The 27423-nt window shown below is 35.4% G+C and overlaps 1 protein-coding gene across 4 annotated transcripts in view; it reads right to left on the bottom strand.

Annotated features, from left to right (window-relative positions):
• DPYD (dihydropyrimidine dehydrogenase) overlaps nt 1–27423 on the bottom strand; it is an 831034-nt gene that overhangs the window by 135122 nt on the left and 668489 nt on the right. For all 4 annotated transcript variants that reach the window (XM_082686466.1, XM_082686464.1, XM_082686465.1 and 1 more), the window contains one exon: nt 20639–20781. In XM_082686466.1, the coding sequence (XP_082542592.1) occupies nt 20639–20781 (143 nt within the window). The remainder of the gene's footprint in view (nt 1–20638; nt 20782–27423) is intronic.

A 27423-nucleotide genomic window follows, 5' to 3' on the forward strand; every position in this document is an offset into this window, starting at 1 on the left:
AGGATGTAGTGATTGATTTAGGGAGATGATAATGAGATTATGGCTCATGCCCTTAAAGCATGACAACTGAAATCCTATCATTTTCCACATGAGGAAATATGCTAAATATTATAATATCTGACGTGTCTATCACTGTGGGATTAAGCCAGCTCTCTGAAACAGAAGTTTGATATTTAGATCCTTGGGTATATTAGTTTCTTTTGTCTTACAAACACAGCATAATTGATTTGAGGATAATGAAGGTTTATATTTGCATGCCCAAATTTTTAATTCCAGAAGTCCTTAGGTCCTCTTGGTTCAGATCTGTCCACTTATATAAAAGAAGCCAACAGCAATCATTGTCTTTCTCTCTTCAGATTTTGTGGGGTGTGATCAGTGAACAGAGTAAGGAGGTGTTTAACTAGAAATATGTATATTTCAACGAGGAGAATCTGGTTTGAGTTTTCAGAGATTCATCAGTCATAAAAACATTGAACGTGTGAGAAATCTGACCACAGCAGAAAAGCAGTATTTCCTGGATATTTGAAGAAAATGGGTTAGGGAAAAGGACAAAAGTGTTTTTAAAAATTAATAAATTTAGGTTTTTATTCCTTTGAAGGGAAATATTTTCTAGACTTTTTATTTACTTTATTTGAACATCTGCACTTGATGGGAATTGTACTTCTTGTAATCTTTTCCTTTAACACTCATGATCCTCTTAAGCTCAGCTTCAGGAATATGTATCTGAGAATGATACGAGATAAATGAAATTGGCCTCTGAAATATTCAATACCCAGATGCTTACTGTCTCTTTCTAAATGTTCATGGATCTAGACATCCACCCAGTCATCTCTCAGCATCTACTCACGAGCACGTATCCATGTATCTACTTTGTGCTGGGTTCTTCTAGTCACTGTGAGGCATTCATAAGAAGCGGGAAGGAATGGGGGAAGACATGCGTTCATTTAACAGCATTAGGTGATAGGTGCCTCTGAAGCCTTGGTACATCTCTGGAAAATAGGATAGGAAAAAAGGAGGGCAAGTGCCCACCTGACATCCCCAGTGGTGTCTCCTGGGCATCCTGACTGTGGCCAGAAGAGCATTCCTAATTTCCCCACTTCCTGCAAGCTACTTCTCCAATAGTCCACAAGCTAAAAATCATTCCTCATTCCTTAATTTTTCTGGCTCAGAAAACTATAATCTCTCAGTTGCCTCGTTGCACTACTTCGAATCTCCAATGAGAATCTATCCATTCTCTCCACATCCACTGCTTTTTGTTATTCAAATCCTGGACTATTGCCACAGTTTCCATTTTTACTATCAGCCATCCCTGGATTCGTTAAGCATACGACAGCTAGAATGATTATTTTAAAATATAAATTAGATGATATCTCACCACTGCTTAAAACCAATAATGTCTTACCTTGCTTTGAAAGAAAATAGGAACACCTGGTATAAAGCACTGCATGATCTGGTCCCTGATTACCTCTCTTACTCACCCCCACTCTGCTGTAGCCACAATGGCCTTTCCTGAGCATGTCCCCCCTCCCCCAAAGACATGGCTTTTATTTTATCATTCATGCCTTCGTTTTTTCGGTCAGGGTTTTTCCCTGTCTGCCTGTAATGCTCTTTTCCCTATTTTCACTTGGCTGGGTGAATCTTATACAGTTCTCTGCTTAAATATCACCTCTCCAAAGAACTTCTCCAGCCAGCCAGTCACTAACACATTTGCTAATTTACATTCTCTGCATAGCACTTATCACTATTTGACATTTTTCTTACATGTTTGTTTCTCACTATTGTGCCTGTATCTATTAGACACTCAATAACCATTAATGCAATAGTAAATGGACATTATGACCATTACATAATACGGCTTGATAATATTGAACCTCATGAATGAAGTTCTCAACAGATGTTAGTTGTTGATACCATCAAAGCCAATCTCCCTCTGGTCTATTTAATTCTTCCTAAATGATATGTAATTTTAAAAATTAAAATACTTATATCAGATATAAGCATGTATACCAAGTATGATCAATGTTTATTTGTAAGAAAATAGTCTAATTTTAATACTTAAATGCATAAAACACATTTGAAATCCAGGAAGGCCTCCACCAAGGATGCCTTAATCAGGCAGACTTATTTGAATGTGCTTACTTTTAAATTAGGCAGGGTTCATAAACATTTATTTAATTTGATTACATTTGAGATACTAATAATACTATAAATATTAATGGATCCTTATAAAAGGTATTATGTCATTTTCAAGTAAGATTGAAGAGACAGATTAAAAAAAAAAAAAAAGAAACAACTATTAAGCACCATTACCCTTCAGGTTTTTCACTATGAATCCCTCAATCCAAACTTCAAACTTTCATATTAAATAATTTTGTTACATGCAGTACATAAGCTATCTCTAATTATGTGGGTTTTTTTTTAAAGCAGCATTATTAAGAAATAATTTAATACCATAAAATTTATCTATTATAAGTATGCAAGTCAATGATTTTTAGTAAATATATAGAGTTGTGAAATGATCACCACAACCCCTGTTTAAAATATTTCCATTGGGGCACCTGGGTGGCTCAGTTGGTTAAGCATCTACCTTCAGCTCAGGTCAAGACCCCATGGTCCTGGGATTGAGCCCCACATCAGGCTCCCTGCTCAGCAGGGAGTCTGCTTCTTTTCCTTCTTCCTGCTTATGCTCTCTCTCACTATCTCTGCCCTCTCAAATAAATAAAATATTAAAAAAATATATCACTATCACCTCAAAGTTGCCTGTGCCTTTTACGGCCACTCTTTCAGACTCCCAAGTTGCAGGCAACTATTGGTCTGTCTTCTGTCTTTCTAGATTTGCCACTTCTCATCACTTCATATAAATGGAATTATACAATACAAATATTAGTATTTTGTATCTGCTTGTTTTCACTTAGCATCATGTTTTTTACACATGCTAAGGCAATCTATTTTATTATGGTAACAGTCCATTTTATTGCCGAATACTGTCACATTGTATGTATGAACTACATGTGCCATATTTTGTTTATCCACTCATCAGCTGATGGGGATCTGTATTGTCTTCAGTTTGGGGTAGTAGGAACAATGTTGCATGACTGTGTTCAAGACTTTTTGTGGACATGTTTTTACTTATCTTGGGTAGATACCCAGGGATGAAGTTTCTGGATTGTATGGTAAATTTATGTTTAACTTCTTAAGGAACTGCCAAACTGTTTTCCAAAGTAGTTATATCACTTTGCAATTCCACAAGCAACATAAAAGGATTCCTCCAGTCTCTCCCCATCCTCACCAGCACTTATCACTGTCTGTTGATAATAGTCATTCTAGTGGGCAAAATGTCAGTATAGTGGTTAAAATCAGATGCTAGGCCAAACTGTCTGAGTTTAGATCACAGCTTTGCCATTTATCATCTTATAATTTAACATTCTTGGCTACAGAAGGGGCCAATACTAATATCTTTCTTATAGGATTAATGGAGGATAAATAAACAAATATAATTATTAACTTACACAGTACCTGGCCTGTAGTAGATTCTATGTAAGCATTAGCCATTATAACAGTTTGGCATTATGATTTGCAAAGTTATAATGTACTTGTAGCCTGGATCTGGATTACATTTTAGCTTTGAGAAAAAGTATATTTTCTTAATTATCAGTTCCTTATATGTGTTGGACTAAGCTAGGTATCACTTGGTGTCCAGACACTAGGCGTCCAGGCACTAGAATGCCAGATGCTATAAAAATCTACAAAATCTATAAAAATCTATTATAAAAAACTACAGATCCCACAAATAATTAGAATGGGTAATATTCCAACTGGCCAGAATGACCTAAAAGGCAACTTCAGTTAAAATGGAGATTAGACTGATTTAAATAGTGATTTCAGGGGCACCTGGGTGGCTCAGTGGGTTAAAGCCTCTGCCTTCGGCTCAGGTCATGATCTCAGGGTCCCAGGATTGAGCCCCACGTTGCGCTCTCTGCTCGGCAGGGAGCCTGCTTCCTCCTCTCTCTCTCTGCCTGCCTCTCTGCCTACTTGTGATCTCTATCTGTCAAATAAATAAATAAAATCTTTAAAAAAAATAAATAAATAGTAATTTCATTTATTAATAAAATGTATCTGTCCATGAAAAAACTGAAAGCTGCTATAAACAAGTCGTTTTCCCTTATAAAGTTTCATTCTGTTCTCAATTACTTGACAAGTAAGGACCTTCTTTCTCCCTTTTTCTTCACTCCGTTTATTTGTTTCTTAGTCTCTTTTTCCTTTTGCTTATTTGGATGATTAATGGATCACTGCTGCTTCTGACCAAGGAATGAATGGAGAGGCAGCCAAAGGATAGCATACCCCCTTCTCAAATCACCACAATGACCACTTTAGATACTTCTCTAGAGAGGCACAAGTCCCATCTGCTTGTCAGATATACTTCTGATTAATAACTTTAAAAGATGTTTTGCCTACATGCTATTCAGTATTTAAAGAACATTATGAAAGCTTCTCAGAGCACTTCTCCTGAATTTTCAGATACACACAGGGCTCCCTTCTATATGTTGAGGTCATTGTTGTCCTAATTTCTCCAGGTTTCAGGAAGTACTGGGATACCCATTTAATTCTCTATCACAAGCCAATTTTTGAAATCACTCATCTTCTTAGACTTCTGTCTCATTCTGGGAATGAAGCAACCTAGGTTGTAGCATACTAAGAATAATATTATTATAAAATTATTATAAAATTGCTGGTATTTTCACTTACCTGGTTACTACGACTAGTCATAAACACAGATAATAAGGATAATATAAATATAATAGTTAACTGTCTCTGCACTAACAAGGTTTTATTCATTTCTGAAATTCTATGTTTTTATAAAAATAACATGGAATATTCTTCTCTCTAGCTTTAAAAAGAAGTAGGGACAATGGATAAAAGATATCTGGAGGTAGGTTTTTCACAGTATGAGACAGAATTTACCTATAATTTTAACTAGATAACTTATAAGATAATAAGTTATCTGTCATTATGAGTCTAAAGGCTAGATAACCAGACACATAGAAAAGATCTGGATCCTGTATGAAGCGCCAGAATGAGCCACACAGCAGGTTGTGGGAGCAGGCTTTTACAGGATAATCAGATCCAGAAGGATGAACTCAAACCAATGGGAGAAGGAAGGCTGAAAGTAATGGTGGATAAATTTTCTTTCCCTTTTCCTGTACTGCATCATCCTGAGGCACTATTTTCTATCTAGTCTCGCCGGAGATGTACCATGTGGCCAACTAACTGGCTCTCTTGCAGCTTGTGAAGCAGTGGACTACCCAGTAATGCATGACCTTGTATTCAAATCCCATCTTTGTCTGTCTCTTCTATTTCCTCTTACTCTAGCTATGGCAGACTTTACTGATTTTACCTTCCAACAAAACATTACCACTCAGCCCTTTCCTTGGGTTCTGGTTTCAGTCAGCCTGAGCCAAGACACATGCTAGTCCAAAGCTAGAATAGGGGGGTGTAAATTTTGTTTGAAAATTAGATGTCAATGAATAAAAATCCTAGCGGATGATGATGATGATGATGATGATGATGATAATTAATATCTAACATCTCTGGGCACTGTGTTACAGGTACTGTTTGAAATGCTTTACAGGTGATAACATTTAATCCTCACAACTATCTTATGAAACCCTAATTTTCAGAAAAGAAACCTGAAGTATACAAAGGTCACATATCTCATAAAGCCGAGGTCACAGATCTAAAGAGCAGCACTGCCCCTCCAAGCAACTTGATGCATTTTCATTTGTGTTGAAGCATGTATCAGTAAGATGCAGTCCTGTCAGGCTTCCTGTACCTAGCTGGCAATTCCCTGCTTGTGTAGCAGACTCTGGACAGGGCCACGGGGGTTCCTGCCACATTGTTTATGATTGGAATATGGTCTCTAGAGAGCCGAGGTCTGCTTTCTTTCAAGAATGTGTCATTGTTGGGGCATCAGACTCTCTACCTCCAAGGCGACCCAGCTTGCTTCGAAACAAAGCATTACTAAACACCCATTTCATTGAACCAACTTCTCTCAATCTTCCCTTATTTGTAGAGGTTTATCAAAGGTCTACTTTATTTTATACTTAATTCAGGGCATTTGTAGCTTTGCCTTGAATCATATTTACCCACCACCATACAGTGCATGTTATATCCCTCCTGTATGCAAACAGACATATCTGTGCTCAAGCTCATTATACTCCGTAATGTGACTATTCGGGGCTACACTACAAAGGTTTCCACTTTGTGTAATGTAAGACACTTACGCCTGAAAGTGACCTATACTTTCCTTTTGCTTTTCTGTTGCTCTATTTAAAATAATGACTGCAGAATCTCTTTCAACAAAAGGTCATTTGTGTCAATGGACAGAACACAGAGGATCAGATCACCTGTGGTAATTGCAAATTAATGCTCTCCTGGTAATGCATTAAATACAGACTATTGATCTACAATTGAATCATAGAAGCTACTGAGAAGGGATTTTACTTTCCTATTTTTTTGTGCTTTTATTGCTTTTTCCATAATGCATTTTTCTTTCAACTGGAATTTTCCCTAATTATCTCCATTTTTAATTTCCCACAGTGAGATCACTTCTAACTTGTAATTAGAATCTGTAAAAATTCATGTCTCTGTCTCAAAAGCCTTTTAGAAATCTACTGAACTATAACTTTGATGCCATAAAATACATACATGATGCACAGATATGTATTTCTAGAGAGCCAAGCTCTTGAATGATTTTCTTTCCACTTAGATAAGACAGAGAACCATTTGGTCCTCTATCTGAAATAGTAATTTGTTGAGTAGTCTGCAACAAAACATTCAAAATTTCCCCTAAAAGCATTTTCTTCAGGAGCAATGACGGTAAGATTTTCTTTCCTAGAACAAACTTTTCACATATAAATAAACAGCTTGTTTCAGAGATGATTTTTTTTAAAGATTTTATTCATTATTTGAGAGAGAGAAAGAGCAGTACACACGCACATAGGCACACACCAGGTGGGGAGAGAGGCAGCGAGGGAGAAGCAGACTCCCCACTGAGCAGGGAGCACAACACAGGGCTTGATTCCAGGATCCTGAGATCATGACCTGAGCCTAAGGCAGACACTTAATGAACTGTGCCACCCAGGTGCCCCTAACGATTTTTTTAAAGAGTGTAAGTGTGAAAGGAAGATGCAACAATCCAGTAAATATTTATCTGCACAAAATATTTCTGACAAAGTTTATCTTTCCTCATGTTGTGTCAAACTCTTAAGTGATATTAATTCTATCTGCGGGAACTAATTATAAGCTTGTTTTTCAATGTTAAACTTGATTATACTCCTAGGCTAGACAGGTCATCTGGCCTAAGGCTGGTTTCTGAATTTGGGAGTTAGGAGTCATTGAACTAAAGAGATTTCCTGACAGTAATTGCCTTTACAACTTCTCATAAACCTTAAATTTATCACTGATTTTCGAAACTAAACAGAGACAGAGTTGTGATTTCTAACGAAAGTCTTCCTAAAATGTTTTTAGGCCTGTAAGGACTTTGATATTTTACTATAATTTCTTTCACAATCATTATTTGCATCAAGACTCACAATTAATACTGCAAACATAAATGTGCACTCAAATTGTTTGCTTATTCTTTATTTTTCAGTAAATCATTATCATCTGCACCAAAGAAGCCCTTAATAAATGTCAATTGTCTGACTGAAATTACATAATCCTATTATTCTTTTTTTCTAGGAGTTTATAATTAGAGACAGAGACAATCACCGTTGATACTCATTTCACAGTGAACCTTAAGAGCTGAACCAGGGTGCTGATGTCTCCCTGATGTGTTAGGCATTGATGGACGGCGAGAAAGCAGCTGAGCCAGGGAGGCTGGAGCAAGGAGACACTCCAGTACTAGGACTCTCACTTGTGGTATTCCCTTTAACATATTAAATATCACTTCCTCCTTGTAACAACCTAATGAGATAGCTATCATAACTTCCATTTTATAGATGAATACACAAAAATTTACAGAAATTAAATAATTAGTTCAAACTTATTGAGCCATTAAATGGTGGGGCTGGCAGTTGAGCAAAGGACTGGCAGAATTTCAGAGTTTCTCTTCTTAACTACTACACTATACATGGCAATACAACCACATCTGGATATATAAGAATGGCACACAATACTGTTGAGAATATTCAAAACTAGAAAGAACTGAGGTTTTTGAAAAATGCTAGGAACCAACAATAGGGTTTATTAAAGAAAAGTGTAAGAACAAGGAAGTTGAGAACCTCAGGTTGCAAGATCAGCAAAACCAAAGCTGTGAATTAGGCTATGATATGGCAGACTAGTGAGCTTCCATTGTACCTTAGTAAGAAGAGATACCACTAGCCTTTCTCAAGTCCTTCTCAAGAGATCAGTTATCGGTATGGTTCAGAGCCCCAGGCATTCTGTGGTGCAGCTATTTCTAGCAGGGTCTCCCTCCCTTCTCGGTTCTACTCTCTCACAGCCTTAGACACATCCCACATCAAGATCAGAAAGCGAACAAATTAACCTTCACAGTTTCTAATCTTTGAAGATGGTTAGAAATCAGAACAAAATCTCTCCACTAGAAATGAGCTAGCAAGAAAATCAAGAGTATCTAAACAGGAAGAAAAAGAGGAAAACTAGAGTAAAATCAGAATGCACTACAACTAAAATGATGTCTGGATCTTTCCAGAAGAAAGTAACTCCAGGAAACCTAGTTTGCTGTGAATATATTGTGGGGATTATGACCAAGCATGAGGCTTACTATGAGATTTACATGAACCTTGGACACACATGTATGTAGGTGTCAGAAGGATAAAAGTTTTTAAGGTTTGGTTTGTTATGATTATAAAAAAAACAAACAAACAAAACCGCTGGGATCCCAAACATAAAAATGTATTCAAAATTCAAAGGAACCAGTCTTAAAATAGCTTGGAAAAATATCTAAATCTGTTTTGTTCCCATTAAAATAAGGATAGTAAGTATAAGGCAGACAGAGTCATTTAAAAAGAAGAGTGGCCATAACTCAGGAACATCATTATTATAATAAGCTAATAATTCAGTGTCATTTCAAAAATGAAACTAAGAAAAGTGATAAGGAAGTGGGACAGTACCTATAAAGCAAAATAGTGGGGCACAAAATTGAAAGTCATAATTAGAAACTCGTAGGAAGGTAGGTATTTATGAGGAATCAACTGTGAAATGTCTTTTCGTGGCCTGGATTTTTATTCTTTTCTTGCAAGAGAAAACTCAGAATGGCACAGAAAATCTATTCTAATCTGAATCCTTGTGGAAAAAATTCATACATATAAAGTATATGACAGAACTGAACATTTCTAGAAATGGATTTGTGTTGGTCTGATTTTTAGATTAATATTTAATAGTCTTTTTGTGTAGAAAGTTGATGATGATGTTCTACCATTAACAAAACAGGAACTCTGAGATAAGTTTCCTCTAGAAGCGATTGGTTTGTATTAATAAAGTCACATTTTGGGGACCACTGTCCTTGGGAATAATCAAAAAAACTATCTGCAGGGCAACTAACCAAGAATGAAAGAGGCTGCCAGTATTCTTAGAAGAAGAGGGAACTGAAATCTTGGGAAGATAAAAACCATTCCTTAGGAAGTAAACAAAATACCATGGAAGTACAATGTGGAAAGGGCCCATTGGGCATTTATTTGCTCTATCTGAGGAGATAGAGGGAAAAGGGGTGTGGTGTCAGCCTGTGGGATCATAAAGACTATCACTCTTCAATAGTTTTCCATTAAACATAAAAAATCATCTAAATATCATGGCCTACTATGCCCTATGAGATTCTCCACAGCCTATGCACCTTTATCTCCTACCATCCTTAAATCTGCTGTGCCCCTTGCCAGTCCTGAAACAGGGCATAACTGCTCTCACCCTAACATCATACGAACTTTGTATGTATGTTCTTGCTCTTACTTTTGCCAGAAGGACACTGTTCCCCAGACTTTTGATTATCTTTTTTTTTAAATATTTTATTTATTTATTTGGCAGACAGAGATCACAAACAGGCAGAGGCAGACAGAGAGAAGAAGGGAAGCAGGCTCCCTGCTGAGCAGAGAGCCCAATGCGGGGGCCGATCCCAGGACCCTGGGATTATGACCTGAGCCGAAGGCAGAGGCTTTAACCCACTGAGCCACCCAGGAGCCCCTGGACTTGATTATCTTATCACCCTTGGAAGAAGGTTACAGCATGTGAGGTTGCTGAGAGCATTCTCCGTTGTCTGAGAACATCCTTGATTTTTTCATGGCTAAAACCATGCCTGGCAAATTGTGGGTACCCATCATGTGATGAATGAAGATGTCATCTGAAGAGAGTTCGATGGGGACATCATTTACCTTTTTCTAGTCTAGATATCCTATTTCAGATGCAACCAAGTTCATATAAGCTTTTGGAGGGAAGCTATATCACTGTGCTGTTTGTATTGACCTTATTGTTAAGTAAACCCCTCTATAATTTTTCCACAAAATTTTCTCTCTTCCATGGTCATCCCCATTTTAAGTGTATAATTATGTTTCTACACCCTAGGATTACTCTTATATTTGTCATTAATCAACTTTGCCATCTCATATTGCATACAGTCATGCATATATCATTTGCTTGTGCTGAATCTACTTTGTAAGTTACTCTGCCTCCATATTTCATGTTACTTAAGAATGTGGATTTTTAGATTGTCCCAAAACAGAATGCAGAAACTCCTGGGTTCCCAGTCTTTAGAAAACTGAGAATGTCCTTTGCTCAGCATGTGGAAATTTATCAGAATTAAAAGGATTCTGAAGGATTCAGAGATAAATTATTTAGCAAAGAGTAAATGTGGGACCTGCAACTATAAAAATCCTTAAGCAGAACACTGGCAGTAATTTCTCTGACATTGGTCATAGCAACATTTTTCTAACTATGTCTCCTGAGGCAAGGTAGATGCAAGCAAAAATAAACTATTGGGATTACATCAAAATAAAAAGTTTCCACACAGTGAAGAAAACAATCAATAAAACTAAAAGACAACCTACTGAAGGGAAAAGACACTTGCAAATGACATATCCATTAGTATTCAAAATATATAAAGAATTGATACAATTCAAAATCCCAAAAAACAAATAACCCAGTAAAAAACGTGAAGACATGAAATCTATTTCTCCAAAGAAGACATAGAGATGGAGAACAGACCATGAAAAGATGTTCAACATCACTCATCATCAGGGAAATGCAAATTAAAACTACAAAAAGAATATGGAATTTCTGAATCACCATACTGTATTCTGAAACTAATATAAGAGTTTATGTTAACTATCTGGAATTAAAATAAAAAACAAACTACAATGAGATGTCACCTCACAGCTGTCAGAATTGCTAAAATCAAAAATGTAAGAAACAAATGTTGGTAACGATGTGGAGAAAAAAGAACCCTCTTGCAGGGTTGGTTGGAATGCAAACTGGGCAGCCACTGTGGAAAATGGTACGGACATTCCTCAAAAAATTAAAAATGGAGCTACTCTATGATCCAGTAATTACACTACTGGGTATTTACCCCCAAATACAAAAAAACACTAATTCAAAGGGATACATGCATCCCTTTGTTTACTGCAGCATTTTTTATAATAACCAAACCAGGGAAGCAGCCCAAGTGTCCATCAATAGATGAATGGATTAAGAAGAGGTATATACATACAATGGGATATTATTCAGCCATAAAAAGATGAAATCTGGCCATCTGCAACCCATGGGTAGAACTAGAGAGTATAATGTTAAGCAAAATGTCAGTCAGAGAAAGATAAATGCCATATGATTTCACTCATATATGGAATTTAAGAAACAAAACAAGTGAGCAAAGGAAAAAGAGAGAAAGACAAACCAAAAAACAGACTTTTAACTACAGAGAACAAACTTATGGTTATCGGGGTGGGGGGAGTGGGGGGAATGAGTGAAATGGGTGATGGGGATTAAAGACTACACTTATCATGATGAAAACAATTGTTTAACAAAGAACAAGGAGTTCGCCTGTAAAATGTAAGATTGGGGTAAACTCTGCACAGGAGTAGTATAAGGATTGAGAATGAATCATCTGTTAATAAGTCAAGGACAGAGTGAGCATTCACATGTTTATGATGAATTTCTCTTTTACCCTGCTAGCATGTTTCTTAAGCACAGTAACATGGATGGTAGGGGATGCAGAGACAAATGATGGAGCAGAAATCAGGAAACATGGCTTCTAATCCTACTGAGATAGCTAAATGATGAAATAAACTCAAGGAAATTGCCAACTTGCAAATGTGTAAAATGGGGTTTAAAATGCTTACTGATAGGCCTACAGCTTTGTAAGAGTCAAATGAATTAATAACTGGAAGAGACTTTTTCAAAAACAGAAGGTAATATTCATTAGATCATTAATATTCTTTACCATAAACTTGCTATAGCATAGATCTTTCTAGATCTTTATACAGTCTGAATTCTGAACCCTAACTTAGTAGAGAGTCTATACAATATTGAAGTAGATTTTTTAACAAATATACAATAATACATATCCAATTGAGTGTGGCTTTTTCAAAATAATCACCTTGGTAGATGTTGGCATTGCTCAGAATTTTGTAACACCTCTCTTTGAACTGTTTATTAATTGCCAGAAAAAGAGACCCATGACTTTGTATCTCTCAATTCAAAAGCCAACTTTGTTCACTCAACTTGGCTGTCTTTAGTTTTGTCTACAGGAAATCAAATCCACTCTCAAAGTATGAAGAATTGTTACCAATGGTATTCAAAATACATTACCTCCCAAAATGACTATTTCTAATAGTCATCTGGATGGACAAGCTATGGGATGGTTATTTAAAAATCAGTTACATACAATCACAACTCATTTCAAATGATACTGATAAATTTGAAAGGTTGAAAGAAAAGCAACAAAGAAAACATAATGTTTGGAAAATAATATGTAACATAAGAATATCTATACAACTGGGATTTTTTTTTTTTAAACTCACAAAAGGATAAATAGCAGTTTAAAACTTTGGTCAGGAATATGAAGGTTTTTTTGATGAAGAAATGTAACTAGTAGTTTACTATATCTTTGCATACAGTGCATAAGGGCGCAGACAACATGAAGGATCGAGTCAGTCAGGAAAAAAACTTTAGCCAAAGAAGTTTACACAAGATTAGAAATTTCATATGGCTATATCTGCAAACATCTTGGTTAACACATGGTTATTTTCTCACAAAAAACAGTTACTGTGTGTTACTGTTACTTTTTCTTATGGTAAAACTGTCTTTCAAAAAAACTAGACTTAATTTCAATTAATTTTCATTGAATTTAGATATTAATCTTTCTATCCAGTGGAGAGTGTATAATCATTCAAAGGCCTAACAGGTTTCCATTTAATTTCCTTTATTTGCTTATAAACAACATTGTTGCACTGAAATCAGGATGCTTTTCAAAAATTAAAACCTCTTCCATTAAAAGTAACCATCCATTAAAGTAATTTAAATTAATGTAATAATTGACACGGTAATTGGAATTTCACTGAAGGGATACTAAGAGCATATTTTTTCTTATATATTACTCTGAGGATACAGAGTTCCTAATTTTTTTAATGTCCACTTGCATATTGTTCTTAAAATTGCACATGCAATACTCATTAAAGCTAGGAAACAAGAAACTGCATAGTGGAAAGAAAAATATGTCTATTTTTCTAATATGTGAAACAGTTCCAATGCCATTTAAAATAACTTTGAATGGCATCAACTATTCTTCCTTCACATATCACACCCTGACTTTAAAGTGCATGAAGGTGGAAGAAAAAAATAGGAAATCATTGAATAACTCTTGCCCACCTACCCAATAAAATTTAGGAGTATAGTGTGCTAAATTTTTATCACCTCAAGAACCCCCCATCAATAGAGCTGAAGCACCAAAGTCTTCCTGGGTTTTATGACCACAAGAAAATGGCGGTAATGCATCTGCTCTCGTGAGGAAACAGTGTCATTATCTGCTTCAATTACTTCTTTTTCCCTAGTTTTAGTGAAATTATACATTACCTGGTCACATTAAAAATTCCACATTAAAAAAAATTTATCTTGGACTACTTCCATTAAAGCAGCTTGATTATTGTTAAGGATTGATTTGGTCATCCATGTTTAGTGAGTGTCTATCACATGACTGTGACTCTTCACAGTAAATGCCCACTGAGCTCCCTCTTCCTGTTGTATTTCAGGATTTTCTATTAAGTTCAGTGACATACCCCAACAAAAGAAATGGGATTAAGAATACCCACCTGTACAATCTCAGTGAAGGCACAGGTCATAATTGTACATGAATGAACGGATGGCTTTATATAATTTGTGATGTCCTGAATCAAAGTCCTTGACAGATTAAATTGTAATGGCAATATCACTAAATTAAACTACAGACACCCAAAGTCATTCAGTGAAAAAAAAAAAAAAAAAAAAAAAAAAGGTAGTGTCGTTCTTATATTCTCTATCTATATCCAACAGAGGAGATTGAACATTTTGTGATGAAACCTTTCCCTAAAAGCAACTGACTCAGTCTGGGGTTTGTTTGCAACAGAAAATCTCTATGTAGTTTTTTCATTAACAGAAACTTCAATCTAGTACTTAAATCAGAGGAAAGAGATTTGGGCTCACCAGGAAGGTAGGTCTGGGACTCAAAAAACTAAAATTAACTGTAAAAAAAATAACAACAACAACAAAAAAACCCAGTTTTAATTCATTAAAGTCTTCTCTTCAAACTATGTCAAAGGGCAATTACACAAGTTATTTATTTGCTATCCTCTTCATGAATAAACAATTGGCAGCCGGAAGTCAACTTCTTTTCCTCAGAGTAACCCCCAAAAGATTTTAAGACCTTAAGAGTCCACAAAGAGTTTGAGAACATAATTCACCAAGGAGGTATTTCTAAATTTCAGTAGTTGAAATTTACTAATAATTTTCATCTGTCCTTTTTAGAGCTCTAAATTTCATATTCTAACTAATGAAAGCCTATCAAGTAAGAACAAAAATCATATTTCAAATACACTGGAGTTTGCATAAATAAATTAGAAGTCAGTTTAGTTGACTGACAAAGTTATAAGAGCAGTTACACAAGAACACAAACCTATAATTGGTTTTGAACCTTATTTCTTGGCCACAGTACTATATCTGGTTCTGTTTTAATAGTCATTTTCACTCCAAAAATGTACTAGGGAAATGATCTGGAACCAAAATTACTCTCTAACTAATTCCTTAGTTTTTCTTTTCAACATCCACTGAAGCATTTTGAAGGGAGAGTTATTGGATGTTTCAGCCTGAAATGTTAACATCCTTGTCAAAGCAAGTTACAGAGTAAGATAATAGAAATAAACAGTGCCACAGAGAAATGATACATTCCTAGAAATGGCAAGAAGACTTCAAAAATTACCCGTTAAATGCAACCTGAAACCATAAAAGGCATTTCAATCTATAAACTGCAAGGTGACCTCCAATATTTTGTAATTTTTATATTTCAGATAGCTCTCAATTAAAAATTTAAGCAAGTGATGCTATGGCGTAACTATTTTCCTTCCCTGAATTATTCATATAAGTGCTACCTTTTCAATAAGGCCTCTTTTTCTTTCATAGCACTTACCATCTTACATACCAAATAAACTTACAGTTCATATTTATTATATACTATGTTTCTTCCCACACTAAAATGTAAGCCCCAGAGGTAATGAATGGACTTTTGCCTGTTCTATTCCCAAAAGAATTCCAAATTCCCAAAACAATACCAGGCATGTAGTAGGTCCTCAATAAATACTTTTTGAATGAAAAAATGTATTTATGATTCTCTGTGATGCATTATGATTAACAAAAAAGGCATGTTCTGTCGCACTTACCCAACTATGAAAATATTTTAGCTTTCCATTTTGAAATGTCAGTACTTTCTCTAAAGTCACATAGAAGGTCTGACTCATTTAAAATGGCATTTGAAACTACTGACTAAATCCTTATTCCAAGAGTGAACTCACCTATTTACACAGTCTATGTATGTGTATCAAGAAGATCAGGATCAAAATATTTATGTCACTATTTCTGTACCCACTACTTCGCTTTCTACACCCCAATGTATCAGCGCCACCCTGATATTTAAATACATTTCATTTGTCTGATCATATCTTGCAAAAATGCATTTTGTCAGTATGTACTTTACTTCTAATTGGAAATAATTGGAAAGGTAGATTTGACAGTACTCCACCCAAAGATATATAAGTGGATGAGCTCTTCAAGAGAAATATTATAGAACCAGAGAAGGGTATAGAATTGGTTGATAAGAGCCAGAAAATAAATGGTAACAGAGGGTGATGATGGAGGGTAATCTACCTTGAGGTATATGAAAAAAATATGAACTAACTACTGGGGAGAATCTGATGTGGATTTTCTTTTTTTATAAAGATAAATAAAAACAGATGCTGACTAGCACCCAAGGCCCAGCTGACATTAAACACTGTGAATTTGCAGTAAATCCAATTGGCAGAGTTACCTGAATTTCTCTAATAATATTCAGCAGCCCAGAAGCATAGAAAATGAAAGGCTAGATTAACCCAGGACTAGAAAGGCCAAGGGAACAGAATGGGGTGAAATTCGGTTACTATGGAAGAGACACAGAAATACTGCACATTCTCCACCTCATTTAAATGGGAAGCCAGAATTCTAAATTCAAGGGTTTTCCCCTCTCATAATCATCCCAAGTGTATCTTAATACTGATTTTAGTTCAGTTCAGACTTCAGTTAAAATTGGTCTAAAAATATGTTCCGGCTAAATAAAACTCTGACTCAAGCTAATGGTGTGGAATTGATACATAATCTGTAATCTTCTACCAGTAGAAGCCTATGTGTGGAACTTCACATTTTTAACCATATCATTTGGGAACCAGTATCTTACATAGCTGGAAAGTCTCCCTGCAGTTCCTATCTGGAACAGAAGGGCAAGTCCTTTGGCAACCACCACCTAGACCACGTTAACCCTTTCATCTCCTCTTCACAATCAGGTTTTAACAAACAAACAAACAAACAAACAAACAAAAGCTCAACTCCAACACATTCATTTAACAAATTCATTCAACAAATACTTAGTGTGTTTCTGCTATCTACCAAGCAGTTAATACACTGGATGACTAGTGCTTTAAGATGGGGCCTGGCATGAAAAGATAATTGAACAAAACAAATTTCATCTTTTGAAATCTGAGCTAAGAGATATTAAGCCTATGAAGCATTTCACTTGGAAGTTGGAGCTGAAAACCACCATGTAGAGGGGGCCCAGGTGTCATGTGGCAGAAGTTGAGAGGAGGCAGAAGCAAGGAGGAAGCTATGAAGAGAGAAGGAGTGAATGGAACTCTAGATTCCTCTGAGGGAGAAATCACATGGACCATAAAAGAGAGATGAAGGAGATTTCTCCTGAGAACTGCCCCACCGGTTTTTAAAGTTCTTGTTCCAGGGTCCCCTGATTCAGAGAATACAACTGACTACATTTTCTTAAGGAACTTTGAGTGATTCTCTACTTCTTGATCCAAAATGGGGCTAAGCAGAAACCACAACATGAATGATTATTTTAACCACACATACACATTTCTATAAGGACACATGGTATTCTACATATATTCACATACTATGGTCCACACACTAAGTACACCTCTACTTGGAACGCATGTTGACTTATTTTTTATGTTTTCACATTTCTTCTCTTCTTTGCACCCTTTCTGTAAGGAAGAAGCTGTAGCCTGAATATGTAAGCCTTGAGTAGGTAGGGAAGATCTACCTATTGCTGATATTCTCACCTTAGAGGTTCTAGGAGGGGACAGGCAACATAAGCCATTGGAAGAGCACTGGCTTCACAGCTGTGAAACCTGCTGCTGTTTGAGCTCCAGCTCCAGCACTAGTCATGTGACTGGCTACATTCCTTTCATCCTCCAAGCCTCACGAAATGTCGATCAAAGCACAGGCAAACTTCAAAGATATTGTGGATTCGATTCCAGACCACCACGATAAAGCAAATAATGCATTAAAGTAAGTCAAATGAATGTTTTTGGTTTCTCAGTGCATATAAAAGTTGTGTTTATACTATGCTGTATTAAGTGTGCAATAGCATTATGTCTTAAAAAGTACATACTTTAATTTATAGAGATTATTACTAATAAATGCTAGTAAGAACCTAAGCTTTTAGTAAGTCATAATTACTGATCCTAGATCATCATAACAGATATAATACTTTTTAAAATATGAAATACTGTGAGAATTACCAAAAATGTGCCACAAAGACACAAAGTGAGCAAATGTTTTTGGAAAAATGGTGACAGTGGACTGAGGCAGTGTTGCCACAAACCTTCAATTCATTATTGTTGTTGTTGCTGTTTTTTAAAGATTTTATTTATTTATTTGAGAGAGAGTAGGAGAGAGAGAAAAAATGCACAAGCAGGGGAAGGAGCAGAGGGAGAAGCAGATTTTCCACTGAGCAAGGAGCCCAATGTGGGACTCAATCCTAGGACCTTGGTATTATGACCTGAGCTGAAGTCAGACGCTTAACCAATGAGCCACCCAAGCACCCTCAAAAACCTTCAATTTGTAAAAAATGCAATATCTATAAAGTACAATAAAGTGAAGCATGATAAAACTATTTCACTCTCAGGTAGGTGTATAAAGACTATCTGTAGCAGAGCTAAAAGCAACACTTGTTAGTCTTAACAGTCTTCACCCCCATCTGTGACCCGCCAAAAATCACATGTTGGGAAATGAGCAAGCATCTTTTCTGGGACCTACTCACAACCCACTCATATCTTCCAGTCCCTACATTTCTCCTTGTTCATGAATGTAAATTCAGGTGATATTCAAGCCTAGATTTATCCTCAGATTTTTCTTGACGTTGTTGTTCCCTGTTCTTTATTCCTTCCTTCCTGATGTCTCCAGATACTTTCTTTAATATTTCCTTTCTAAGGAACTTCCTTTAGCCATTCTTTTAGTTCTGGTCTCCTGGCAACAAATTCTTCTAGCTTTTCTTCAGTCAAGAATGTGTTGCTTTCTCCTTCATTCCTGAAGGATACAAGGTTCTGGGTTGATAGTTCTTTTCCGTCAACAATTGAAAAATATTGTCCCACTTCCTGGACTTTTACACTTTCTGGTGAGAAATCTATTTCCATTAAAACTATTTGCTCCTTCCAGGTAAAATGTGTGTGTTTTTTCTTGCTTCCAAGGTCCTTTTTTATCTTTAGTTTTCAGAAGTTTGACTACGATGTGCTTTGGTATGGATTTCTTTTTTTTTTTTTAAGACTTTATTTATTTGATGGAGAGAAAGAAAGTAAGAAAGAGAGAGCACAAGCAGGGTGAGTGGCAGGCAGAAGGAAAGGGAGAAGCAGTCTCCCCGCTGAGCAGGGGGCCCCAAGTGGGGCTCAATCTCAGGCCCCTAGTATTATGACCTGAGCTGAAGGCAGAAGCTTAACCTACTAAGTCAACTGGGTGCCCCAGTATGGATTTCTTTAGATATATCATATTTGAGGTTCATTCAACTTCTTAAATCTATAGGATTTTTCTCTTTTGCGAAAAGGCTGGGAAGTTTTCAAACATTATTTCTTTGTCATCTTTTCCTTCTGTGACCTCTCCTCTGAATGTTTGATCTTTTGTTATAGTCTCACAGATCTCTGAAGCTCTGCTTATTTTTTCAGTCTGTTTCCTCTGTGTTGTTCAGATTGGTTAATTCCTATTGTTCTGTCTTCTACTTCACTGATTCTTTCTTCTGCTTTCTCCATTCTGCTCTTGAGCCCATTAACTGAGTTTTAGATTTCAGTTATAATTTTCATTGAAATATTTCATTTGGAAGTAATAGTCTAGTCATCATATGAAAAAGTTTATCCCTGGGTCAAGCCAGACCATCCAAATCTGCATATCTGGCCTCAGAGAAATGTTTATGCTATAATGTGGCAAGGCAATGTACTGGGCCTTTGTTGAGAAACATAATAAGAAGCAAGTATATAAGTAATAAGTAAAGAATATCGGTAGGAATGCTATTAAGAGTATAATGTACTACATCTCAAAGTATCCCTTTATGACAGTATTGGAAGAATATCTCTCAGCTCTGTATCACGAGAAGTTGAATAATCAATTTATATCTATATTTCAAAAGCTATGAAACCAATAATTTCCTTGCTTTGACTGCCAGGATGTTCAGTCAAATTTGGTAATCCCCCCAGTACATTATGGCATAGGTTTTGTGTATTGGCTTTACCCATGACTTCATTTTATTTCTCAAACAAAATTTTACTTTTACCCAGATGTCTTCATGTATTTATTCTTCTTCCCAGTTCTAGAGTATGCATTTTGTTATCTAATTTCATTTCTTTTAGAAACAGGGAGGTAAGCAAATATATTTTTACAAGATAGAGGGCTTGTAAGCCCTAACTAGGACAGAAAATAAACCTCAAGTATGTTCTTGACTCATAATAGGAACTTAATGAGAGCTGCCATTTTAATCCCACACTGTCTCTATCTCAGGAGATCCTACAAGAATATATTTGTTGTCACATAATTTACACTAGATGTATTAGATGGAGCTTTTTGAAGGGGAGAATACAGGTACTACCTGGAGGACCGAGGCTCCGCTGTGGAGAAACTGAAGACCACTCTCAGCTGAGTCAATTCCACCAGTGGCCAAAATGGGAAATCCAGGCAAGGCACGAGCAATAGAGGTCACAGCTCTCAAAGCAATGGGTCTGATTGCTGTGCCTACAGAAAATGAGAATAATCAATGGTTAGCATATTGACCATTTAAACATACTGCCTTATAATCATTATATGCAATGGTGTGCTATACTAGACAAAAGTCAATTTTCTTTATTGTTACTTAAGATATGCGTGTGTGTATGTGTGATACATATACATTGCCATGTTTTAAAGTATGTTAATTTGTAAATGGATGTGTATTTAAAGAATTTTGATGCTATTATTGCAAGCAAACGTGTTATGCAAGTGGATATAGCAACTTCAGAACTCCTGCATAAAATACATACATAATACAATTTGATATACAGTAATGTGTAAAAGATTATATGGAACGCTCAAGCATCTGTTTTAAAAAGAACAAGGAACAGCAGATTTTGAAAAAGAAAAACAATCACATACAGTGCATAAATAGACATACAGCTCTGTTATGTTTCCACTAAGTATAAAGCAGCTGGTGTGAATAGAGATACTGTGAAAACAAGCAAGGTGCTGATGAACTTACAGATTCCATATTGCTTTTTACATGCATTACTTGCAATTTGATGAAATATAGTGAGCCTAATCGAATTTTTCATACATTAGGTTTCCACCAAAGTAAGGACAATTTACTCGAATTCAGTAATTAAAGAGTATGTGCTTAATTTTTATACTTCACTCAACCAGGCATTACAAATATATTATTCCCTAATCATAATGAAAACTTCGTAGATGGACAGAACATTTGAGGGTCATTTTTTAAATGATTATATTGTATTAAAGATGCTTTCAACATATCCAAAGTAAATTAATGCTTTCATCACACTGGAATATAATTTGGTATTTCTGGTGCAGATTCATAAGTCATTGTTCTTTAAAGGTATTTTCTGAACTAAAAATAGTTCTAGTTGACATTGCCTCAAAAACACAAATAAGCAACTGGTAAAATCAGCCTCATGTGGTGAGTACTTTAATCATTACCTCTACCACCACAAGCATCTTCAAGACCAATATGTATTTATGGGAGGACTCACCCTCAGGAAGCACAAAGAATTTTCCTTAAAAATTAGTGGATTTCTTTTTATCTTGTTCATATCCATTTCTGATGATATTAAATTTATGTGTAACTCATGCTTTGCATTTAACACCAAAAATGTTTGTTGGAAATATCTGTTCCTATTGCTCCCACACCTTAAAATCCTCCTCTAGATATTAATGTTTCTTAGTCAAGAATGTTCAAGGCTGACACTTCAGAATTCCATAATGGACACTGAAATACAAGGCAGTAAGTTAGGGTGAATTAGAAACTGAATATCAAGATCCTATTTCTACTTCAAAGTGTTTATCTGTGACTTCTTCATCTGTCTGATAAGGTAGAGAAGGTAAAAGACAGAAGAATGCATAACAAGAATGTACACCCACACCAACACCCACATACACATTTAAATGTACAAATCTTTAGCTGTACTAAAAAGAAATCTGAGTAAGAATAAAAGTTAAAGAAAAGCATTTTAAAGGACATCTGTAATTTAAATAAATCTTTTGGATTGACATATATCTATTTGCATAATATAACAGATATGTTCAATACATACTAAGCTGATGGCTTCTTTATATACATGTTACTTTGAAGTGGTAACACTGGGATTCCTTTTTTTTTTTTTTTTTTATTTAGTTCACCCTAGAGAGTTAAGGAAATTTGAGCTAAGCAGATAAATAATTTATTTCTAACTGCACTGTTAGAAGACTATCATTAATACTAAGGAATAAAATTTCAAAGTGGTACACAGGGATTTGGCCACATATTCCAATTGATATTAATGGACATCAAATGGCAAAATCCCAGAACACAGCTTTGAAAATTTAACCAGTTACATTTAAAGGGCAACATTATTACACAGGTGTTAAAAAACACCAGCAAATCCTCAGTGGCATTTGAAAATGTTCAATTAGGTCAATAAGACATTTTCTATTTCATGTTTTTCTTTCTTTCCTAAAACTTTCTAATCTACTTAATGAACATGAAAACCTTTCAAACTAATAAAGGTATCTTCTTAAAAATTAAGAGTAATTATGTTCTCTCAGGAAATGTGATCCAAAAATGAAGAAATGGATCCTTCTGTTACTGGGTTATAGTAAATTCAGTTTTTATTTCCATTATGAATTCCATTTGATTAGTTTTCTTTGTGACTCAACTGGTTTAATATGAAATATAATCTACCTGTTCTCGGAGAGCATTTTTATGGGGAATAGGTTTTAAAAATGACTTTTATCTACCATGAAAGGTTTCTAGAAGGAAATCTTTTGAAAGTATATAAAAGGATCTTTCTAAATTGTTATATAGAAATTTCTTTTTAGTTTTAAAATTACAGGGATGAAGAAATAATAGGTTCAAGATAAAAATAAAAGTTTCAGTATAAGTAAAACACATATATCTATACTATACAGAGTTGTACACGTGTCAATTAAAACACATAAATATTTCCAGGATCACAGCAGGTATCAGATAAGGACTTTTTACGATTTTGTCTCTTCTGTAGTAATTAACGATTTTAGACCAAAGACCAGGGAGGAAGAAGCCAGTTTGAGAGGCTTAAGGCATTGAATATGGACTCCATCTATAAGAAAATGACAAGGTTCAAAAATCAAGAAGTTGAAATCCTATAAGCTAAAGTGAACTCATAGGCAACATGCAATTTAAATTAAGCCCTCATCCACATGGGATGGCCAGATGAGCCTGATGCCTAATGGGAAATTCAGTTATATCAAGCCATTCTGTTCCAGCTGTGTGGAATGCTCCAATCAAGGTCAAGCCATTCTGAATTCCCCAATTTCAAAACAAGCTGAAGGTTTGAACAACCAACCAAACAACCAAACAAACAAAAAATGAAGTGCAGCCCCAACACTGCTACCAAGAGTCTGACTGGTTCGAAAGCAGCCTACTAGAAAAGCTGGTAGACTAGACTGAAATGTAACTTTTGACATCTAATCAGTCTAGGCCTTCCTTAGGGTCAAAACTTAAAATGCCAATTAATATGCTGAAGTCATAGATCTTCTCTGAAGAAACTTCACAGAACATTTTTGGATTGATTCCTATTCTAGAAGAAAAAATTTTATAAGTCAGAGATTTTTTAATTAAAATTTAATCAATCTGATTTGGATGAGGTTTTTTCCTAAGAAGATGATAGCATCACTTGCCAATATCACTTCAACAATTTTTAAATGCTACCATTAACAATAGTGTTATGTACTGATATGTAAATATTAAGGTATTATGACTTAATCAGTTTCCTTATGCAGGCCTCATTTGTCCACTCATCTGTTCGTCTATCTGAGAAATGTCTATTAAGCACCTATACCTTTAAAAAAAATTGTACTAAAGCTGAAAATCTTTCAAGAGCGATCCCATTTAATCAATTTGTGTCCCACCTTGTCACCAATGCAGATACCCAAAATACTAATCCCTGTGATTTTAGAAAGTGGTTTTAAGGCAAATAATATGAATCCAATTATTTATTCTGTATAGATGTTCCATTAGAAAAAATTCATAGTCATTTAAACATATACATTTTATAAATACTATTAATATGAATTTTAGAAAGAAAGCAATTGGACAGCATCAGAGACACAACAGGGCCAACAGCTTAGGCTAAATTCTAGCTCCACCACCAGCAAGCTGTGCGACTTTGTGAAAACTTCTTCATTTCATGTACCTCCATTTTTTTCAACATTAAAATAATAAAATTACAATCACAACTTCACAGGGTTTGTTTTTTTTTTTTGAGGATTAAGTGATTTAATATATATAAAGGGCTAGCACAGGATAAAAACTATACAGGTGTTTGCTATTCTGATCTGCACTATCCACAAGGACAATTGATTTCAGGGGGAGCATTTATTCAGTTTACTTTGACAGTGCCTGTTGTGGTTCTGCTGTATATTTAGTAATGCTATTAAACCATTTTTTTTTAATAGAGAAAAAAAAGCATGATGCCTCTGATGGTAGAACTCGATATCCCCTGAAACCTTACAAGGACCACACATCCACCTTCCTTTCCCCTCTCCTAACAGCTCTCATTCAGCAGTGTCATAACGTTGTTGGTAAGATTACTTTCACTGATTCCAAAGGCAAAAGTCTCAGAGGCAAAAATCAATATATTTTAAAAAAATTCTTTTTTTTAAAGAATCCAAAGGTCCAAGCACTAAACCAATATACAGGATTTTAATGACAGCTTCAGAACTCAAGTTTATTGGTGAAAAGGAGGTAGAGCTTTACTCTGCATGACTAAATCCTTGAAGAGAAAGGAATTTTTAATGGGCAAGACAGTGTGGAACATATGCTAATTTTGGATAACTGGAATTTTGAATAATTGAGTTTAATTCTGTTTGTTTTTTCCCTAATCATTTGACTCCTAGGACAGCTACTGTTGCACAATTAATTGTTAGAGCTAAGTCCACAATAAACTCCCTGATAATAGCCCTAGCTGGCAATAAAACAGAAAGTGGGTTATAATACTCACTCATGCTCACTGTGTATACAAAAAGAAAATGTCCTTTTAATTTGCTTACATTAATTAAAATATAAGGAATTAAGTAGATAATAAATTCATTAGAAATTGAACTTTGCCTACCTAATTGTTAATAATTTTAACATCATCGAGAAGAAAGAAAATATTAACAAATCAAGAATTTCAAGGATTTAGGAGTTGAGAAACTCCTGATTTTATAAAATACTAAAATATACCTAACTCAAGCACCAAAAAATTTATGCTTTACTAAAACAAGCTTAATATGTTAATGAACCTAATATACTAATAAATATGTGAAACATAGCTAGTTAAAAATACAGCTTTACACATGGATTAAAGCCCTCTGAGAAAATTAACATAATTCAACCAGAAATTGAAGTACTAAAAGGATCCAGGGTTATATGTAGAGATATGAAATTTAAAGAGGAGAAATGGGGGAAAGAAAATCAATTGTTTTATGTTGTTGTTATTTTACTTTTATTGGAAAAAATGAAAATTACCTTGGGAAAATGTTTTAATTTCAGTTGACTATTTCAAGAATTTTTTTCCTAAGTCTTTATATCTTTGTGGCTATATTTATTTTCTTCATAACATATTCAGTATGTTAATAGTCAATTCACATTCAGTCGCTTGGTACCTAGCATGTGCCAAGCATTTTATCTTAAAGCAAAAGAATTAAGACAATTAATCAAATAGGGGGCCATTTTCCTTTCTGAAAGTATCAGCTGCTGGTAGTGGAAGGATTAGGAGCACCCGTTCACGGGGTAACTTCCACGCGCCAGACCTGAGGTTGAGGACTCAAACAGATTGTGCAATGTAACCCTCACGATGCTGTGAAGGTAGATGCTGTCATCTCTATTTCGTATATGAAGAAAGGGAAGCTCAAACTGAATAAATAAACTGTTTGATGTCACACAGTTTAAAAGGGATAGACTGAAATCAAACACCAAGTCTCTATGACATGAAAGGCTGTACTCTTCAGCTGTTACTGAGAAATGACAGTGCAGCATTTATGAAGAAGATCATCTTCATATTGTCTTTGCCCAAGAAAACCAGTATCAGTATGGCCAATGGCCTAGTGCTAAGAGCATAGGTTCTAACGTCCAACCAATGAGGTGTAAGTCTCAGCTTGCTTACTTCATGTAAGTATGACTTTGAGCAAACTCCTTAACTTCCTAAAGCATCCGTCTTCCCTATCTGTGAAACAGGGTCATTAATAACAATATCAGAGCAAACTGAGGAGAATTAAATGATAGAATTCACCGAAAACATTTGGCATACTGCCTGGTTTCTAGTATACATAGGCTAATATTACTGTCAAAGCTAGAGTAAACTAAGCAGAAAAATAAACATTCAGCTACAAACATGTGGGGATAAACACTTAATACTTAAGGGGTGTTTAATTAACCTCTTAGATCTCAAATTTGGAGATTTGCTTGTAATTCATATGTCATTTCATTTGTAAAAAAATACTTTGAGTCTATGATTATAAATGCATGTATTTGTGTAAACGTATCTTTATTAGATTTATAAGGCAATGGCAATATCTAAATGTATATGTCTTTTCATCCAGAAACTCCAGTTCGAGGAATCCATTCCATTAGTACATAGACACAAAGTTACATGTACAAAGATCTTCCTTGAAGTATTTCTTTTCATAGCAAAATAGTGAAAACAACATAAATGATCACCAATAGTTTATGCTATTAAATATAGTTCATCTACATACAATATCCTAGAAATTTTTACAAAAGATTTTATTTCTTTCAAAGCACAAGCAAGGGGGAGGGGCCGAGGTAGAGGGAGAAGCAGAGGAACCTGCTCTCGATCCCAGGACCCTGGGATCATGACCGGAGCAGAAGGTAGATGCTTAACTGACTGAGCCACCCAGGCATCCAATATCCTAGAACATTTTTAAAACTAACATGGATAGGGCACCTGGATTGCTCAGTCGGTTTATTGTCCAACTCTTGGTTTCAGTTCAGGTCATGATCTCATGGGATCGTGGGATCAAAGCACTCTCTCACACATGCATCAAGCTCTACACTGAGAGGGAAGTCTACCTGATTCTCTCCCTATGCCTATCTTCTCCCATCCTCTCTCATAAATTAAATCTTTTTAAAAAAAAACAAATAAATAG

The sequence above is a fragment of the Mustela nivalis genome (assembly GCF_964662115.1).
Source record: "Mustela nivalis genome assembly, chromosome: 10".
Lineage (NCBI taxonomy): Eukaryota > Metazoa > Chordata > Mammalia > Carnivora > Mustelidae > Mustela > Mustela nivalis.